General features: G+C 48.1%; 1 protein-coding gene across 1 annotated transcript; it reads right to left on the reverse strand.

Moving 5' to 3' along the window:
• Positions 1 to 162: 162 nt before the first annotated feature.
• Positions 163 to 16,907, reverse strand: CHST7 (carbohydrate sulfotransferase 7). Its single transcript, XM_054714323.1, has 2 exons — positions 15,229 to 16,907; positions 163 to 1,640 (listed from the first exon to the last, which is right to left on the reverse strand). Exon 1 carries the CDS (start codon positions 16,720 to 16,722, stop codon positions 15,262 to 15,264), a length of 1,461 nt encoding a protein of 486 aa, XP_054570298.1. The 5' UTR covers positions 16,723 to 16,907; the 3' UTR covers positions 163 to 1,640; positions 15,229 to 15,261.
• Positions 16,908 to 17,666: the final 759 nt, after the last annotated feature.

The raw sequence follows: 17,666 nt of genomic DNA on the forward strand, positions 1-17,666 counted from the left end.
TAAATGTTGGATAATTGCTAAGAATCTTGAACCCAACATGCAGTTTATTTTATAGTCTTCATATTCCTTTCTAAGTAGACTAGCTTTTCCCAGAACCATTCAATCGAACTACATCATAAAATCCGAAGCTTCCTAGCAAAACAAAACAAACAAATCCTGTCATTAGCATGACTCAGTCATTTAATAGTATAATTACAAAAACACCAAATGGAACAATTTAAAAGCAAAAAATTGTTTCAGTTCATTTCTCTCCCACCGTACAGAGAGAAATTACTTTTGAAAAATCAGTTCAGGGGTGGTGGCAAGGAGAACTGTTTGAAGAAGGGTTGGATGAGTCAGATTTAAAACAATATCACCTAGACTTTTATTTATTAGTGCGTAATTTAATCAAGATACACAGGACTGTGCTTGGCCCTTATTCACATTAATGTTTTGTCCAGACACCTGCTGATGGGAAATGGTACCAATCGCATGTCTTCTTTGTTGTGAGGACGCCTTGTTGAAATGGCTCCAGCCGAGGCAGGTTCAGGTTGGGCATTAAAGCTCTTCCTATTTTATTGCCATAATTATCCACATTGCGCTTCCTTACTGGAAACTCTGTTTCAACCAATGTGTCCCTCATCCTATCTAATAAAGAGGGAATATGCAATTTGACCATCACATCATCACAAAGATGGCGGCGCCTACAGCGGAGGTGGGGTTTCCATAACACAAGATGGCTGTACCCACAATGGAGGCCGAGTTCCCATAACAAGCCTTAACAAGCAATCAGCAGGGACCTGAGGCTGCGTGGCGCTGGGCCAGGGCAGGGGACCTCAGGCCGCACCCCCTGCCCAGCAGGGCTTGATGGGGGACCTCAGGCCATGCTCCCCCGCCCCAGCAGTGGGCCAGGGGACCTGAGGCCGAGCCCTTCACCCGGCAGGGCTTGACAAGAGACCTCAAGGTGTGCCTCCCGCCCCAGTGCTGGTCCGGGGGACCTCAGGCTGCTTCCCCACCCTGGGCTGGGGGACCTCAGGCCATGCCTCCCACCCTGGCGCTGGGGGACCTGAGGCTGCACCCCCCCCACCAGGTGGGGTTTAACAGGGGCCCTGAGGCTGCTCCCCCCACCTGGTGGGGCTTGACGGGGGACCTGAGGCTGTGCTCCCCTCCTGGTGTCAGGCCAGGGGACCTCAGGCCACGCCCCCCACCTGGTGGGGCTTGACCTGGGTGGGGCCAGCCGGGTCTGGATCTTGCCCTATGGGGGTGGGGCTGGCTTGGTCTGGGTCTTGCACAATTTTGAGGTGCCCCAGGTGGGCAGGGACTTGACTCTGGGTCCCGTGGTGTGCCCAGACTCTGACAGGAGGAAGATTTTCATATACATTTTACTAATTTTCTTTCATCTCTGACACTTCTATTATAGAGAAAGGGCAAATAGCAATATCAAAATATTTCCTCTAATTAATCCCCTTTTAATGTCCATGGATTTTGTGCACCGGGCCACTAGTTATTTAATAAGCTCATGATATTCCTGCTCTCCAGAATTGCACAGCAGTTGGTACCAAATCAAGTCCCAGTCTCTGACAGCGTGATAGATTGCCTCCAAAGCATGGCTTCTCCAGTGCTGGGGCAACATGCTGAGTGCCCCGTTCATGATGACTGACCTGAAAGGAAAGGAACAAATGATGTTTGAACTTTAGAACACCAAAATTCACAAACAGAAAGCCTGTTGAATCCTGACGCTATAAGGCTTCTTAAATATTAAACCTTTAATCTTCCTTATCTAAGCTGCATTATTCAATGCTAGAAATCCATACTGAACCAGTATCTATCATTTCTGCTTTGTAAAGACAGTCCAGGAGTAAGTGTGATCCAATAGGGGTTAGGTGAGAATAAAGACAGGAAAAAGATGGGGGTACCTCTGTCAGTGTGACTGTCCTTTCTGCAGCTGCTGCTGTGAGGTGCCTGTTAAGGAAAATAGAGCTTTCTGAGACCTACTAGGTAGAGTGGGGGAAAGAGGTGGGATTGAAGCTATAACTGTAGCCCCCAAGTAGACTAAAAACACTATCAGCAAATTTCCTACCATTTTCAATATTTTTGTTGTGCTTAAAATATAAACATGTCCATTAATTCTCTTTTTAATCTTTATTGTTGAGATTATTACAGATGTCCCTCTTTTCCCCCACCCCCAATTGCTTCCCTCCACCCAGTTCCCGCCCCACCCCAGGCCTTTGCCACTCTATTGTCTGTGTCTATAGGTAATGCATATCTATAATAATAAAAGTGTAATATGCTAATTAGACTAGATGTCCTTCTGGACGAAGCTGGGGCTGCGAGGGAAGCCCAGGTCCTAAGTGTCTGTGGGTGGCCAGAGAGAAGCCTGGGTCCTGGGTGCCGGAGGGAAGCTGGGGCCGGCAGCCAGGGGAAGGAAGGCCTACTCTTGCACAAATTTCGTTCATTGGGCCTCTAGTATGCATATAAGATCTTTGTTTAATCTCTTCCCTCCCCATCCCTCTTCTCTCTGAGAATCATCATTCTGTTCCATTTCCATGCCTCTGATTCTATTTTATTCACCAGTTTATTCTGTTCATTGGATTTCTTATTAGTTTATTTTGATTTTTAGATTCAGTTGTTGATAGGTATGTATTTATTGCCATTTTGTTGTTCACGTTTTGATCTTTTTCTTTTTCTTCCTCTTCTTAAATAATACCCTTCAACATTTCATATAATACTGGTTTGGTGGTGATGAACTCTTTTAGCTTTTTCTTGTCTGTGAAGCTCTTTATCTGACCTTCAATTCTAAATAAGAGCTTTGCTGGGTAGAGTAATCTTGGTTGTAGGTTCTTGCTATTCATCACTGTGAATATTTCTTGCCACTCCCTTCTGACCTGTATAGTTTCTGTTGAGAAATCAGCTGACAGTTGTATGGGCATTCCCTTGTAGGTAACTAACTACTTTTCTCTTGCTGCTTTTAAGATTCTCTGTCTTTTGCCCTTGGCATTTTAATTATGATGTGTCTTGGTGTGGTCCTCTTTGGGTTCCTCTTGTTTGGGGCTCTCTGTGCTTCTTGGACTTGTAAGTCTATTTCTTTCACCAGGTGGGGGAAGTTTTCTGTCATTATTTCTTTCAATAGGGTTTCAACATCTTGCTCTCTCTCTCCTTCTGGCACCCCCATAATACGAATGCTGATATGCTTGAAGTTGTCCCAGAGGCTCCTTACATGATCTTCATAGTTTGGATTCTTATTTCTTTTTGCTCTTCTGGTTATTTTTTGCTTCCTCATATTTCAAATCATTGATTTGATTCTTAGAATCCTCTACTGTTGAATACCTGCATATTATTCTTTATTTCAGTCAGTGTATGCTTAATTTCTGACTGGTCTTTTTCCATGTGTTTGGCATTCTCACTAAGATCCTTGAAAGTCTCACTAAGTTCCTTGGAGGTTTCCAGAAGATTCTTGAGTAACCTTAAAACTGTGGTTTTGAACTCTATATCCAGTAGTTTGCTTTCTTTCATTTGTGACATATTTCTTTGTCTCTTCATTTTGGCTGCTTCCCTGTGTTTGTTTCTATGTATTGGGTAGAGCTGCTATGTCTCCTTGAGTTGGTAGAGTGGCCTTGTGTAGTAGGTGTTCTATAGGGCCCAATGGCTCAGCCTCCCCAGTCACTTGAGCTGGGTTCTTAATTTTAGTTGTAATTTTGATGTGGTTTTGAGAGGTGGTGAGTACAGGCATTTACCTATGCCACCATCTTGGTTCCTATTTCCATTAATTCTTAGTGTGACGTTTCTCAAAATTCTTAAGTCCCCAATGTTTTAGATATAGGATTAAAAATTAAATTTACTCCAGATCCCACTCTTCTTAATACTGTGGGGCCCTCTTCAGTTGGAGCTATGAAATATTCAACTTTGGATGCATATTTAAGACCCAATCATTCAGTTTATCAGCCAGCTACAATGACCAAGTAGCTAGCCTTGCCCTGTCTTTCAACTACTAGATGTATGACAATGAAAAATTAAATGTTAAGCTACTAAACTTCTTGGTTAAAACTAGTTCCACTTACCCAGAATTTGAGGAGAATGAAAATGTTTGTTACTGCTTGAACCACCTGAAACAAATGTAAACCCTTCTGGTCATTTCTAAGTCAAAAGTATTTAAAGACCTATGTTGTATGATAATAAAAAATAGATAATTCCAAAATTATCTTAGTACAATTAATTTAAAGATTTATAGAGATTTTGTTAGATAGGACAAGGATCTCAAGGTCTGGGCAGTTATAAATAATATTTCTTGCTAAATGTCAAAGTATAGCACAGTATTTTGCAGACGCAGCAGTAAACAGGATGAGCTGACAAGAAACTCAATGGTATGAAAGTAGCCAACTGCAAAGAAAATGTCAACATACTAGAGGCCCAGTGCACGAAATTCGTGCACAGTGGGGGGGTCCCTCAGCCCAGCATGTGCCCTCTCGCAATCCGGGACCCCTCAGGGGATGTCTGGCAGTTAGACATCCCTCTCGCAATCTGGAACCCCTCAGGGGATGTCCAACTGCCAGTTTAGGCCCGAAACCAGCAGATGGGCATCCCTTTTGCAATCCGGGATGCCGCATGCACCAGTGACCATACTTTTCATACAGGTGAAAGGCATCTTGCTGTTGTGTGGACAGCTACATTTTCTTGCCGATTATAAAAAGTGGTACATAACATGATCCTTCTGAGGCAGTAGTACCATTTTCCCCATCTTATGGGTGGAAAAACTGAAGCAGAGAAAAGTTAAGTAATTGGCTTTGTCACACAGTTATAAGTGTCCGAATCAGGGCTGACCACAAAATGTGCAAGCCAGAGTCCATGCATGTCATCGCTGCATCATCCTGTTTTTTCAGTGTTCGAGTAGCCTTGCCAGGTTTTAATTTTTAAATCCCAATATATAAGAATGCATGTTTATTCCCATGTAGAATAAACAGGATGTGGACAGTTTGGAGAGTCTTCTGATGAATTAGGATTAAGCAGCCACAGATTTCTTTTTCAAATACTTCCTTGTTTAACTGTGTGTGGGATGTAGCAGTTTCTAAGCTATGACACAGTCACTCACAATCCGGGACCCCTCAGGGGATGTAGCAGTGCACCAAGCAGCAGGTGGCCAGGGAGGAGCCCAAACGGGCTGGGCACCGTGCTGCTCACACTTATTCCAGCCTGCTGTGCCTGCTGCCGCTGCTTAGTAGCACTGCCGGTGGAGGTGGAAGAGGTTCCCGTCGCCACAGCTGCGCTCGCCAGTCCTGAGCCTGGCTTCTGGCTGAGCGGTGCTCCCCCTGTGGGAGCGCACTGACCACCAAGGGACAGCTCCTGCATTAAGCGTCTGCCCCCTGGTGGTCAGCGCGCATCACAGCTACTGGTTGACTGGTCGTTCTGTCGTAATGGTTGCTTAGGCTTTTATATATAGATAGATAAATGACCAAATAGTGCATATAATTAATGTATAAGCTTCTCTTAGCAAGGCAGGGCTTTGGATATGAATCTCCTGTGTCTCCTTTATTTGCTGCAAGTAAATAAAATTACCTTGTAACAGCCATGTCTCACTTTTTGATGGAGTACCCCAAGCGGTGATATATGATTTCTGTATACCATTGTTTTGTGAATCGTGCATAAAAGGGTTTTTTAATATGTGGCATTGAGATATGAAGTCATTCCTTAATACTAAATTCACAAGTTCCCTTGCACTTAAAAAAAAAAGGATTGTTTACTTAAAGATTCAAAGTCATACTCCAATGAGTTGTGTATATTTTATGGCCTTTGCTACAGTTCCCCTAAGTATTTAAATGACCAGCTGGACCCTAAATACAGCTGGGTGACCTCCAAATAGCCTCACTGCCATCAAAGGGAAACTTCTTTCTGGGTGAAGGAGCCTGGACTGTGACTGCATGCAGTTGGTTGTGCTGAGCCTCCCGGGCTATCGCAGAATAACTCAGGAAGACACACTCAGCTTTTTAATCATACTTTTTTTAGCTGGGACGGGGGAGGAAGAAGAATCAACTTCCTGCTTGCTTTAAAGTGTGAGAACAGAAGATTCAACCATATGAACTTGCAGCTCTGCCTCTCTCGGTGGCCTTCCTGTCCTCTTTCAAGTCAGGTACTGAGCCCTGGGCCTCCCAAGTGTATCTGGGAACTTGCTTGGACACATTACTTCACTGCTTGAACCACACTTGTAGATTTTTACCCACCCTTCTTCAAGTTTCTCTTGTTTTTGTATCTGAAAGTACTCATCTGTCCCTGCCCATTTGCTTGTGCCAGGTGCAGCATCCTGGGTTTACCACCAAGAGAGACTTCACAGATGCTAAAAGTTGGTGCTGCAACTTGGCACTTGGGGCTGAGGGGTCTGAGATTTCCGGGTATTCAGCAGGTCCCGTTATCACTGGTGAATTACTTTCCAGCCCATTGTAACAGTCTTCCTCCTGGACCCACTCCAGAACAAATGGCCCGAGGACTTTGTTAGCCTCCTTTTCAATGGCAAAGTGTTCTTGTAGGGTCTTCTCCCAGCATCTGACCCTGGAGCCACCCTCTGTAGATGATGTTACCATCTAAGCTTATCTGTTAACTGGGGTTAAGCTTTCTTAACCTTCCTGTTTTCACCTCCAATCAGTGAAATGCAGTGCCAAGGAAAACGGAAATGACTGACAATGTTTACAACAATAGCCCCATTAAGTTATTGACTTTTTAAAAGGGAACTGCTTAGGAATGATGGCAAAATAATACTTGAAATACTAGAAATATCAAAGTGCAAGCATCCCTCCATTGTGAATCTAAAGCAAACTGTAATAGGAAACAGTTTGCTAATCTAACTGCAACTCCCCCCCACCCACCACCACCATGAAATAGCCTAGAAATGCACTTTAAACAGCACAAATGTGATAAATCACTTTCAGATTTTCTATCTGAAAAGTTAACTGGCAGGGGGTGCTGTCATACTTGGGCTCGTCAATATTAGTTTCAGTTGTATTTAATACTTGAAACAACTCTTGCTTCAGATGAAAACGGGGACGGAGTAAAACACACACACACACACACACACACACACATCTCTTGCCTGGGGACTTCAGGGAGAAATTAGGGGAGAGGTCATTTGCCTGGACCTGAGCAACCCATGTAAAGAGCTAAGCTGCCCTTCTACCCTTCTCTCTGTCCACGGTGGGAGGAAAAGACCCTCTTTTCTGTTCCAGAAACCAGAGTAAAACCTCAATCCATGCGAGTCATTAGTCAAGCCCCAGGGTCAGCCAGTGCAATGATTAAATGGCCATTATATTCCCCCAATAGAATGAAATAATAACGTTTCCAATTTTATCATACCCCAACCCCAACTAAAATGTTCCCAAGTTCTTGAGTTCACTTGAGAACAAAATGAATGTGCTCCTAAAATTTTATTAATAACATTTGAAAACAGCTGAGTTTGCCTAGTTGACTTTAGTTTTTTCCGTTCATTGAACTGCTCCGAGATACAATTTTAATTGGCAGACATAATTGCTTTTGTGAGTAAGGTCATTCCCAAGTCAAATAAAGGAACTGAGTCAGTATTTAAAACGTATTTGACCACCCACCTACAGATGTTTGTCGTCCACCAAGTGAGATGTCAGGGGTTAGTAAGGGCATGGGGCTGGGAAGTGACCAGAGCTTGCAGCTGCCACTCAGGCGACCCTTTGGCCTCCACTGGAGCTATCAGCCAATGGCGTGGCTAAAGGGGTGCTGGGCTCTGGGGCTGCCTGCATCAGTTTTAGGACTCACAGGTTAGGGTGGCTGGTCAGTATACAGAGTCTGTGTGTCACCCGAAGTCCAGCCCGTCACTTCCGGTAGCTCTCCCTGCAGAGTGAGGCGCTGTGTCTGTTCCTCCCTTTCCTAGCCCTGTCCACAAGCTGGTGGGGATAAAGTGGCCCCATGGCTGAGAGTAGGTTTATTGGCATAGGACTCTAGAGCATGTAAACCAGTCCTCCCCCGGGGCCTGTAGGATTGCCAGAGATGGCCATACTTAGGAGCAGGACATGGATTTTTCCTGAGGTTAAAAGTATTTCTCTTCCCTTTTGACTGTTGAGAAATAAAAATAGAATTAATTTAAAAAGCATTCAATCATGCTAAGAGTTTTGTTGTTCTTTGGGGGAGTGCTTCTTTTCAGCCAACCATCTCTCTCTCTCTCTCTCTCTCTCTCTCTCTCTCTCTCTTTTTTTTTTTCCAAAATAGCCCCCTTTGCTATCCTTAGGCAACAGCATGTAACTTTTTGTTATTTGCAGAACCTGAAAAATGTATTGTTTTCCTTTATTACATCTGTGTTGGTGATATTCTTTATTAGAGCAAGAGACAACGTCTGCTTTTATTGCTTCCAAAATCTGTCTATTTTACATATGCCAAACTCCACACTGTTTGAAAGGAAGTCCTATTTTTAAAACATTATCTTCATCTTAGTATTTTTGGCTTACTGTTCCCATAATCTCTCCAAGGCAGGAATGCATCCTTTTTGGTAATGTCTGGTCTTAGTCATGGGGAAAGTGACTTCTAAGTTGGGACATTTTTCCTTAATGTTCACCTTATCTGTATGTATGTAAGGACTGCTTTAGTTAGCCTCCCAGGTCACTCTGGGGTTGCTCATAACTCTTCAGTTCAGAATCTTTATAAAAGAACTCAGTTTCGCACCCCTACTGGCTCCCATACCTATGAATGTCTCCGTAATGTTCTGTGTCAGACCTTCAGTTAGGCTGCTTTCTCTGCTAGAATTCTAAGCTGCTGGTTACCACCCTCAAACAATCTTTTTTAAAAAAATGTTTTTATTTATTTCAGAGAAAGGAAGGGAGAGAGATAGAAACATCAATGGTGAGAGAGAACCATCAATTGGCTACCTCCTGCAACCCCCTACTGGGGATCGAGCCCCCAACCCAGGCATGTGCCCTGACTGGGAGTCAAACTGTGACCTCCTGGTTCGTGGGTTGACGCTCAACCACTGAGCCACCCCGGCTAGGCCCAAACGATCTTAATCACACAATATTAATCTCTCCAAACCATCCCTGTGGGCATTTGGATTTCGCCCAGATGTGAGGCTTCTTGATGGCATAGCCCACAGACTGCCCTGGGCCCTCACAACTCTCCCTGTGCCTTCTGGGGCTGCCCACTGGGGCCTGTGACAGGAGTGTTCACCGAAAGGGCTTCCATTCCATGGATAAAAACCTGTCTCCCTTGGTGAGTATTTTTGACATGTGACTCTTCACGGGAGGAGAATCTGCTTACTCCAAACAAACATGGTCAGAATGGAAGTCAGATCTGCTGGTTGTTTTTCACATCCACTTAATCTTCTCATTTAAAATATTCACTGTCATTCCTGGCCGGGTGGATCAGTTGGTTAGAGTGTTATCTCAGCCACCAAAAGGTTGTGGGTTCGATTCCTGGTCAGGGCACATGCCTAGGTTGCAGGTTCCATCCCTGGTTAGGGTGTGTATGGGAGGCAGCTGATCGATGTTTCTCTCTCTCTCTCTCTCCCCTTCTCTCTCTCTCTAAAATTATATCCTCCTCGGGTGATGATATATATATTCAGGGTGTCCCAAAAATGTATACACACTTTGAATAATTATTCAAAGTGTGTATACCCTGAATATATATATATATATATCACCCGAAATGTATACACACTTTGAATAATTATTCATTCCTATGGGTCAAATCTGAAAAGAAAGAAACATCAATTGAGCTATCAGCTAAACACTGTGCATACATTTTTAGGGACAACCTATATATATTCACTATCAGCTGATGTTCCAATTTCTTCCCAGCATCCAGCATGATGGTCTTTAATGTGAGCAAGACCAGCTGCAGAAATGTCAAACCGGGCTGCTGGCTTGGTGCCTGTGGGCCCTGGGGGGCAGGCAGCAAAACTGAAGGACTCCAATGCTCACGAACATATCACTGAGCGCTGCAACTTTTGTCCAATTGAAGCTACTTCCTATTCAGCTCCCTAACAGTTCACTTCCCTGTGCTCTTGAACTCGGGCCAAGGTTTCTCCGTCTCTACCGTCTCTACCGTTCTTTCTCTGTACTGCACCTAAGCAGAAATGTTTCTTTCAGTGGAGCAAGTTCCTTTGGTTCCATTATGAAGCAAGAGGATGAGGGAATCAGAAGCCCTCACAGAGAGGGAGGTTCATTTATTAGTCATCTTGTGCGACTAGAACGTCAGACACACACACAAAAAACAAGGCCAGTTTAGCTTTTAGTTTCATTCTTTTCTGTGTTGCTCATGCTAAGCCTGAGAAAAGGCGTACTGAGGAATTTTAAGCCAGCTGCTTATAAACGTTTTTTTTTAAAGCATCATTGCCAAATATTTATATTACATGTGTATACATGAGAAGAAAATCTCTGCCCAGACAAAAAAAACCAACAACAACACCTCTTTGAAAACTCTCTGAGTCCTGCCTCAGCAACTGCAAATTCACACTTCTGCCCTCCCCCAGACTATAAGGACAGCTCTCAGGAGCATAGAGAAAATGTGTAAAGACGCCCAGCTGGTTAGAGTGTTATCTCATGCACCAAAAGGTTGTGGCTCAGTGGTTGAGCATCGACCTATGAACCAGGCGGTCATGGTTCGATTCCCGGTCAGGGCACAGGCCCGGGTTGTGGGCTCGATCCCCAGTGTGGGGAGTGCAGGAGGCAGCCGATCCGTGATTCTCTCTCATCATTGATGTTTCTCTCTCTCTCTCCCTCTCCCCAACTCTCTGAAATAAAAAAATATATATTTAAAAATAAAAGAAAAATTGTTTACACCTTACTGTAGCCCTCCCACTCAGGTACCTATCTATGTGTACACACACACACACACACACGCACACACACACGCACACGCACTTTTCTTCCTAACTTCCATCCCTCTAGCACAGTGGTTCTTGACCTTCCTAATGCCGCGACCCTTTAATTCAGTTCCTCATGTTGTGGTGACCCTCAACCATAAAATTATTTTCGTTGCTACTTCATAACTGTAATTTTGCTACTGTTATGAATCGTAATGTAAATATCTGTGTTTTCCGATGGTCTTAGGCGACCCTGCTAGTGGTTCTCAACCTGAGTCTAGCATGAACACAGCACCCACAATGCCTTACAATTGGAAACTTAAACAAATTTTCTTGAATGAGAAATCTGTGTAGGAACAATGTTTAACAAATGCCTTTTCATCTGTGTTGAAGCAGGAGGTTCTTCTTGCAGTAATATTTATACATACCCCATTTGGAGCATAATAACCTCATTAAAATGGAATGACTTTCAAAATGCTGTTAGGAACTTGGGGGTGGCTGGTCATTGCTTTTTCTGTTAGGAAGATTTCCTTAGAAAGAAAGCTTTCTGAGTCTTGGGAATTAGGGTACAGTGCACTTATCTCCTTTCGAGGTGTCTTAAATGCCTACAGGAATGAAAGCCTGGGTCCTACCAAGGGTAGAGGTGAAAGGAAGACATGCTGAGAAGGATAGGACAGCACATCGGTCTGCTTGGAACTGTAGTCATGAATAATTTAAAACATTTCCCCCTTTCCACATTAACACCCTACATCTGCTTGGAATTTCACAATTCCAAGTTCTTTCACAGAAATTTCTGTGGCAGACAGTTTGCTGCTCATTAACAGCCCCCATCCTGATCTTGTTCCCGTGGCAACAACCTAGCCTGGGGGATGAATCATGACTGGTCTAAGTCAGTGGTCCTCAACGTCTCTCTACAGTACAGTCAGTCACCTGGGGAACTTTTAAAAATATCCCAATGCCGGACCAATTACTTCAATGTCTCTAGGGGTGGAGCTCAGGTATTGACATTAGAAACAAGAGCTCCGCAGGTGAATGTAATGTGTCCAAACATGATGATTCTAGTCACTTTCACCGATTTTTGGACCAGTCAGTTCTAGCCAGTGAGACATAAAAGGAAGTTGGCTGGGGGCAGGGGATTCTGGGAAAGTTTTCTATAACCAGATTTGAGGGAAGAGAGACAGATAGGGAAAAACTCTTCCACTCCTTACTTGCTAATCAGTTTCTTTCCTTTCTGCATTTTTAAAAAATATATATTTCGTTGATATTTTACAGAGAGGAAGGGAGAGGAAGAGAGAGTTAGAAACATCGATGAGAGAGAAACATCGATCAGCTGCCTCCTGCACACCCCCTACTAGGGATGTGCCCGCAAACAAGGCACATGCCCTTGACCGGAATCGAACCTGGGACCCTTGAGTCCACAGGCTGACACTCTATCCACTGAGCCAAACCGGCTAGGGCTCCTTTCTGCATTTTAGTAGTTGTGTGAGGAAGTGATGCTTGTTGCTGAGGCTACCATCTCGTGACAGTGGGAAGATAAGATGGTGCATGAAATCCAAAAAGATGCAAAAGATTGAAAGAGCCTGGGTCCTTCGTAACTTGATTCAGGGTGCTGAGATTCCCATCCAGCCCTGAAAAAGTTGCACCGACTCCCTCCCTGGCAAATCCTGGTTGTCAGGTCTGGACCATCCAGAAGTTACTCAGGTCAATTAATGTGTAGCCCTTCTTCACTGATGAGCTGAGGGCATGGTCAGATGCCCCAGGAGAAGGCCAGCCATGGGGAGGCTGGCTGGAGAGTTACTAGCAATCCTGTGTAGGTTGTTGTTGGCAGCTCCGGGATATTTTATTGATTTGTTCAGTAGTTGGAAGATATTAGTAATAAAGCTAAATGTGTTTATCACTCCTAGATTAGTCTTTAAGCCTGGCTGGAGTACCAATGGTGCTGCCAGGGGATGCTAAGGGAGGCCAGGTAAGGGTGTGTTATAATGGAGAGATTCTGAGCTCTAGGCTCAAACACCAAAGCTGCTTCACCCTCACCAGCCCAGGTGTGACTTCAGGCAAATTACTTAACTTCTCTGAGTCTCAGCTTCCTCATCTGTAAAATTGATAACATGTCCAAATAATGATATATGTACAATGCCCAACTCAATGCATGGTACATAAGGATCCATTCCCTTCTCTTCCCTAAAGTAGAGCCTGACAGGGTTTTAGAAACTCATCAGTGGGTCAATAATGTTGGTGGAGACATGGTAAGTGTCCAATAATTCCAGCAGAAATGGGGGAGGAAGATATTAGTCACTAAAGTATGGAAGAGCTTAAAACTGGCTCCCAGATGTCCCTGTAGCACCAGTGTCTCACCCATAGTCACCTTTATAACTTCCTAGAAGATGAAGCTTTGTCCTCCAATCGTCCTCTCTATTCTGTTTCTTATCCCATCCCAATCAGCACTCAATAAATGTTAATAAAACTGGGGATTCCGGGTCAAAGGCACATGCCGGAGTTGCGGGCTTGATCCCCAGTGTGGGGTGTGCAGGAGGCAGCCGATCCATGATTCTCTGTCATCATGGATGTTTCTATCTCTCCCTTCCTCTCTGAAATCAATAAAAATATATTTGTCAAAATGGGAGGAAAGTGAAAGTTTCTGGGAGACTGTCCGTTCAGAAAGTCATAAAATGCAGCATTTGCCCTGGAGAGGGGTTCCCTCAGGCCTCTGAAGGAGGGTTAGGGACCATTATGTTATTTACATCTGTAAATACAGGATCATCAGATCAAAGGATGTTTTGTTAAGATGGGACAAGTTGCCCTGTGCCTTACCTTCCTTCCTTTACTCGGGAAATCAGGAAGGAACACCGACTTCCCAGAAATGACAGAAACTGACATAGAAAACCACTTGGTTACTGGGAGAAAATTCAGCCAGCTTCTGAAACCCGGCTCTATTAACAATATCCACCTTCATTAACATTTTCAACTTTGTCCTCAGAGCGTGATCCCAGGGGAATAGTGAATTATACTATAAAATAATGAATGGAAACTTAAGTCACTTCCTCCCGCCCGGCACTGCTTTTCTTCCTCCTCTGGACTGCACAGTGCAGAAAGCTTCACCCTTCTAACTCCCACAGAGTTTGGGGGAACCTATCCCCATGCCACTAACCAGACTCCTCAAGTCAGCCTCATGCAGAACAAACTCTTCCCTCGGCCAATGTGCTGACCAGACACTGAACACATTCTGAGATAATTTCAGCCCCATTTTAGCATCTCAGGATGTATACTCTACAGAGAAAGAACAAAACAAATTGGAGCGGGGGGGGGGGTGTCTTTTCACAAAGCTCCTTCTGCAGTTATAGCCAAAGCTGCTACTGCCTATCTAAGGTTCCATCTCTCAAACGGATGGGATGAAGCCCGGGCCCTGAGGTCTTGTCGGCACTAGAGGAAGCTGACCAGGCAGCTTTTGGGAATTGCTGTAAATGGGATATGGTCCAATGTCCTGCAAACAACAGCCATGGGGGTGGGGGGAGACTCCACATGAGCCAGGAGGAAAGCTAAGTGCATTCTACGCCACTATACCAGAGCCTGAGGCACACACGGGCCAAAGCTGTTGCAAGAGAGGCCTGAGCCCTAACCGGTGTGGCTCAGTGGATAGAGCATCGGCCTGCGGACTGAAGGGTCTCAGGTTCGATTCCGGTCAGGGGCATGTACCTTGGTTGAGGGCACATCCCCAGTAGGGGGCATGCAGGAGGCAGTTGATCGATGTTTCTCTCTCATTGATGTTTCTAACTCTTCTATCCCTCTCCCTTCCTCTCTGTAAAAGATCAATAAAATATATATTTATAAAAGAGAGAGAGAGAGAGGCCTGCCTATGCCTGTGTGCTTGGGAACTCAGAAGGAAAGTTCTGGAACCTGCACATCAGAGAGATAGAGGCAGAGAAGAAATATGAAACAGACTGGGGGAGGTAGGATAAGAGTCAGTAACTTTCCACCTACCCCTGCTTTTGGCAGTGTCTGTGCCTGCAGACACTTGCAAAAAGTCCCCCCGCAGCACAGATTGCCATCAAGATAAAGTCATCGTCAGCAACCTCAAATGGTCCCCCCATTTCTATGCTCTGCATGTCAATTCCCAGGCTCAAGTTCCATTATGACTTTCAAACCTCCTCTGCTCTCCCCAGAGCTCTGCTCCCCCTCCTCCTTCCCCTCCCCCAATTCTCAACAGATCACCTTCGCTCCTACTTCATCGAGGGGACTGGGAGTACCAAGACCTGGGTTCAGGCTCGGCCATCCTTAACCTCTCTCACCTCAGGGCCCTCCCTTGAAGAGGCAGGTGGCTACGTTCAAATTCTGCCAGCAGACCTTGTTCTGACAGGCTGAGACCTGCGACGGCATCACCCCCTCCCCTGCGGGCTGGTCCCAGCTCCTCCAGACCCCTCCTTGCCCCTCCCTGCCCCAGGTCGCCTTACCCGGATCTAACCCCCCGGGATGCGGGCGGGAGGCTACGTGGCGCCACCAGCCTCCACCTCCTGCGGTGTCTCCTCGTCCGGGACCGGCTCGGCGTCGCCCTCTTCTCCGCTGCGAGGGTAGGCCAGCAGCCGCATGGCCGGGGCGCAGGCGGCCTCCACCTGGCGCACCTGCTCTCGGCTCAGCCGCTCGCGCCAGGCGTGCACCGCCTCGCGGGCATCGCGCGCCGACAGGTGGAAGGGCCGGTCGGCCCCGTAGGCCGAGCCCCGCGTCATGTTGAGCGCGAAGGCGTCGAGCGCGGCCAGGGCGCGCAGGCCGGCGAAGCGCAGCAGGCGGCGGAGCTGGGCGCGGGGCTGCCGCACCAGGTCCTCGTAGCGCAGCCGCAGGTAGCGGCGCCGCAGCCAGACGGGCGCCCCGCGCGCGAACAGCAGGTCCCGCAGCCAGGCTTCGCAGATCACCTCCAGCGCCCCGGTCAGGAAGAAGTCGGTGCGGGGCGCGGCGGGCAGCGCGCGGGAAGGGCCCCCGGGCCGGGCGCCCACGCCGTGCGCCAGCAGCACGCGGTGGAAGCGGTCGCCCCGCTGGCGGGTGCGCAGCACCTGGATGCTCTCCCGCAGCAGCCCCTGCCTGGATTTCAGGCGCGAGTTGTGGACGGCCCGCGGGTCTCGGAAGAGCTGCACCACCTTCAGGTTGAGGCCCGGGTCCCGCAGCAGGGGCACCAGCACGCCCAGGTCCAGCAGGCGCACGTCTTTGATGACCACCACCGGGTACTTGCGGCACTCGGCCTCCAGGGCGCGCAGGGCCACGGGGGGGCAGCTGCGCTCGCAGGCAGCGTCCTCGACGAGGCCCACCTCGGCCCGGGTGCGGGCCGCGCCGGGGCACAGGGGCGGCGAGCAGATGACCTTGTTGGTCCGCCAGCGAAAGAGGGTGGCCGTGGTGAGGTTGGCTGCGCCCGGGGCGCGCGCGGCGGGGTCCCCCGGCGGCGCGTACAGCCGCAGCACGGAGAAGTCGCAGCGGAAAAGCGAGCGCAGCATGTCGCGCAGCGCGCCCTGCAGGCTCTCGGCGTCCCCCGGATACAGCGCCTGCCACAGGTGCCACATGGGCTCGTACAAGTAGAAGACGTCCGGGTGCTGGTTGAAGAGCTCCCCGAGGAAGGACGAGCCCGTGCGCCAGGTGGCGTGCACGTAGATGTGCTGCTTCTCGCCCGACGCCGTCTCCCCGACGGCGCCGCTGAGGTTGCCCCGGGACCCGGGGGGCTGGCCCGCTGGCCCCTCGGCCGCGAGCCGCGCCTCCGCGCCCCGCTCGCGCTCTCCCGCCGCCGCCGCCTCCAGGCTCCACACTCCCAGGCTGCGGTGCAGGCCTGGGCAGTGCCCGGCGCCCTTGTCCCCGTCGCGGCCGCCGTCCAGGACGGAGGGGAGGAGCAGCAGCACCAGCGTGTACAGCAGCAGCAGCAGCGCGAACTTGCAGTACTCCCTGCGCCGCCGCCGCCGGCTCTTCATCGTTCACCGACCCTCAGAGCGAGAGGGGCGCCAGTCCGCTCCCCTTCCTTAGGAACCCTGGCGGGAGTCCGCTCCTTCGGCCCCCGCGGGCCCCCTCTGAGCCGGGACGAGCGGAGCCACCGGGGCTGTGCATCCGCAGGGGAAACTTGGGAGGCGGTGTCGCTAGCGGCGGCGCCCCTGTCCCTTGGCTCAGCCGCCTATTGGCCGCCTTGGCAGCCGCCCGCCCCGCCCGCAGTTTCTCCCCGCCCCCTTCCTTGCTGGGCGGAGTTGCGGGGGTGGGTGGTGGGGGGTGGAGTCGCCGGCTGGGGTGCAGGGAGCCAGACCCCACCTTTCCCCGAACTCCTCCGTAATGAAGTCAAGTCTCCATGAATTAACACCAGGCAAGGGAGGGGCTCGTGTACGGAATGTACCCAGTGATGGGATGATGCCCCCACCCAGAGATCTCCACTGCCTCTCTTGTCACATGTCCCCTGCCTGGCCATCTCTATCACAGGCAGACTCGCTTCCACACTATTTAGAGTAAGGTTCCCGGTCACTATCCACATCCAGTGTCCACATCCGCCCAGGATAAGTGTTAAGAGTTCTCCACTAAGATAACAATACACGGCTGCGCCCTGGCCCGGTGGCTCAGTGGGTTGGAGCATCGTCTCATACCCCAAAAGGTTGCAGGTTCCATTCCCTGTGAGGGCACATACCTAGGTTTCGGATTTGATCCCCTGCCAGGCACATATGGGAGACAGCCCATCAGTGTTTCTATTTCTCCCTTCCTCTCTCTCTCTCTCTCTCTCTCTCTCTCTCTCATCAATAAAAACATATCCTCCGGTGAGGATTAGGGGAAAAAAGAGAGAAGATTGCACATTGCATGGTGGTCCAGAGTACTCCGAGGCATTACTGCATTCACATGGCGCATTTTGTGATTAAGGTGTATTCTTTGTGAAATTTCA

The sequence above is a fragment of the Eptesicus fuscus genome, chromosome 1 (genome assembly GCF_027574615.1).
Source record: "Eptesicus fuscus isolate TK198812 chromosome 1, DD_ASM_mEF_20220401, whole genome shotgun sequence".
Lineage (NCBI taxonomy): Eukaryota > Metazoa > Chordata > Mammalia > Chiroptera > Vespertilionidae > Eptesicus > Eptesicus fuscus.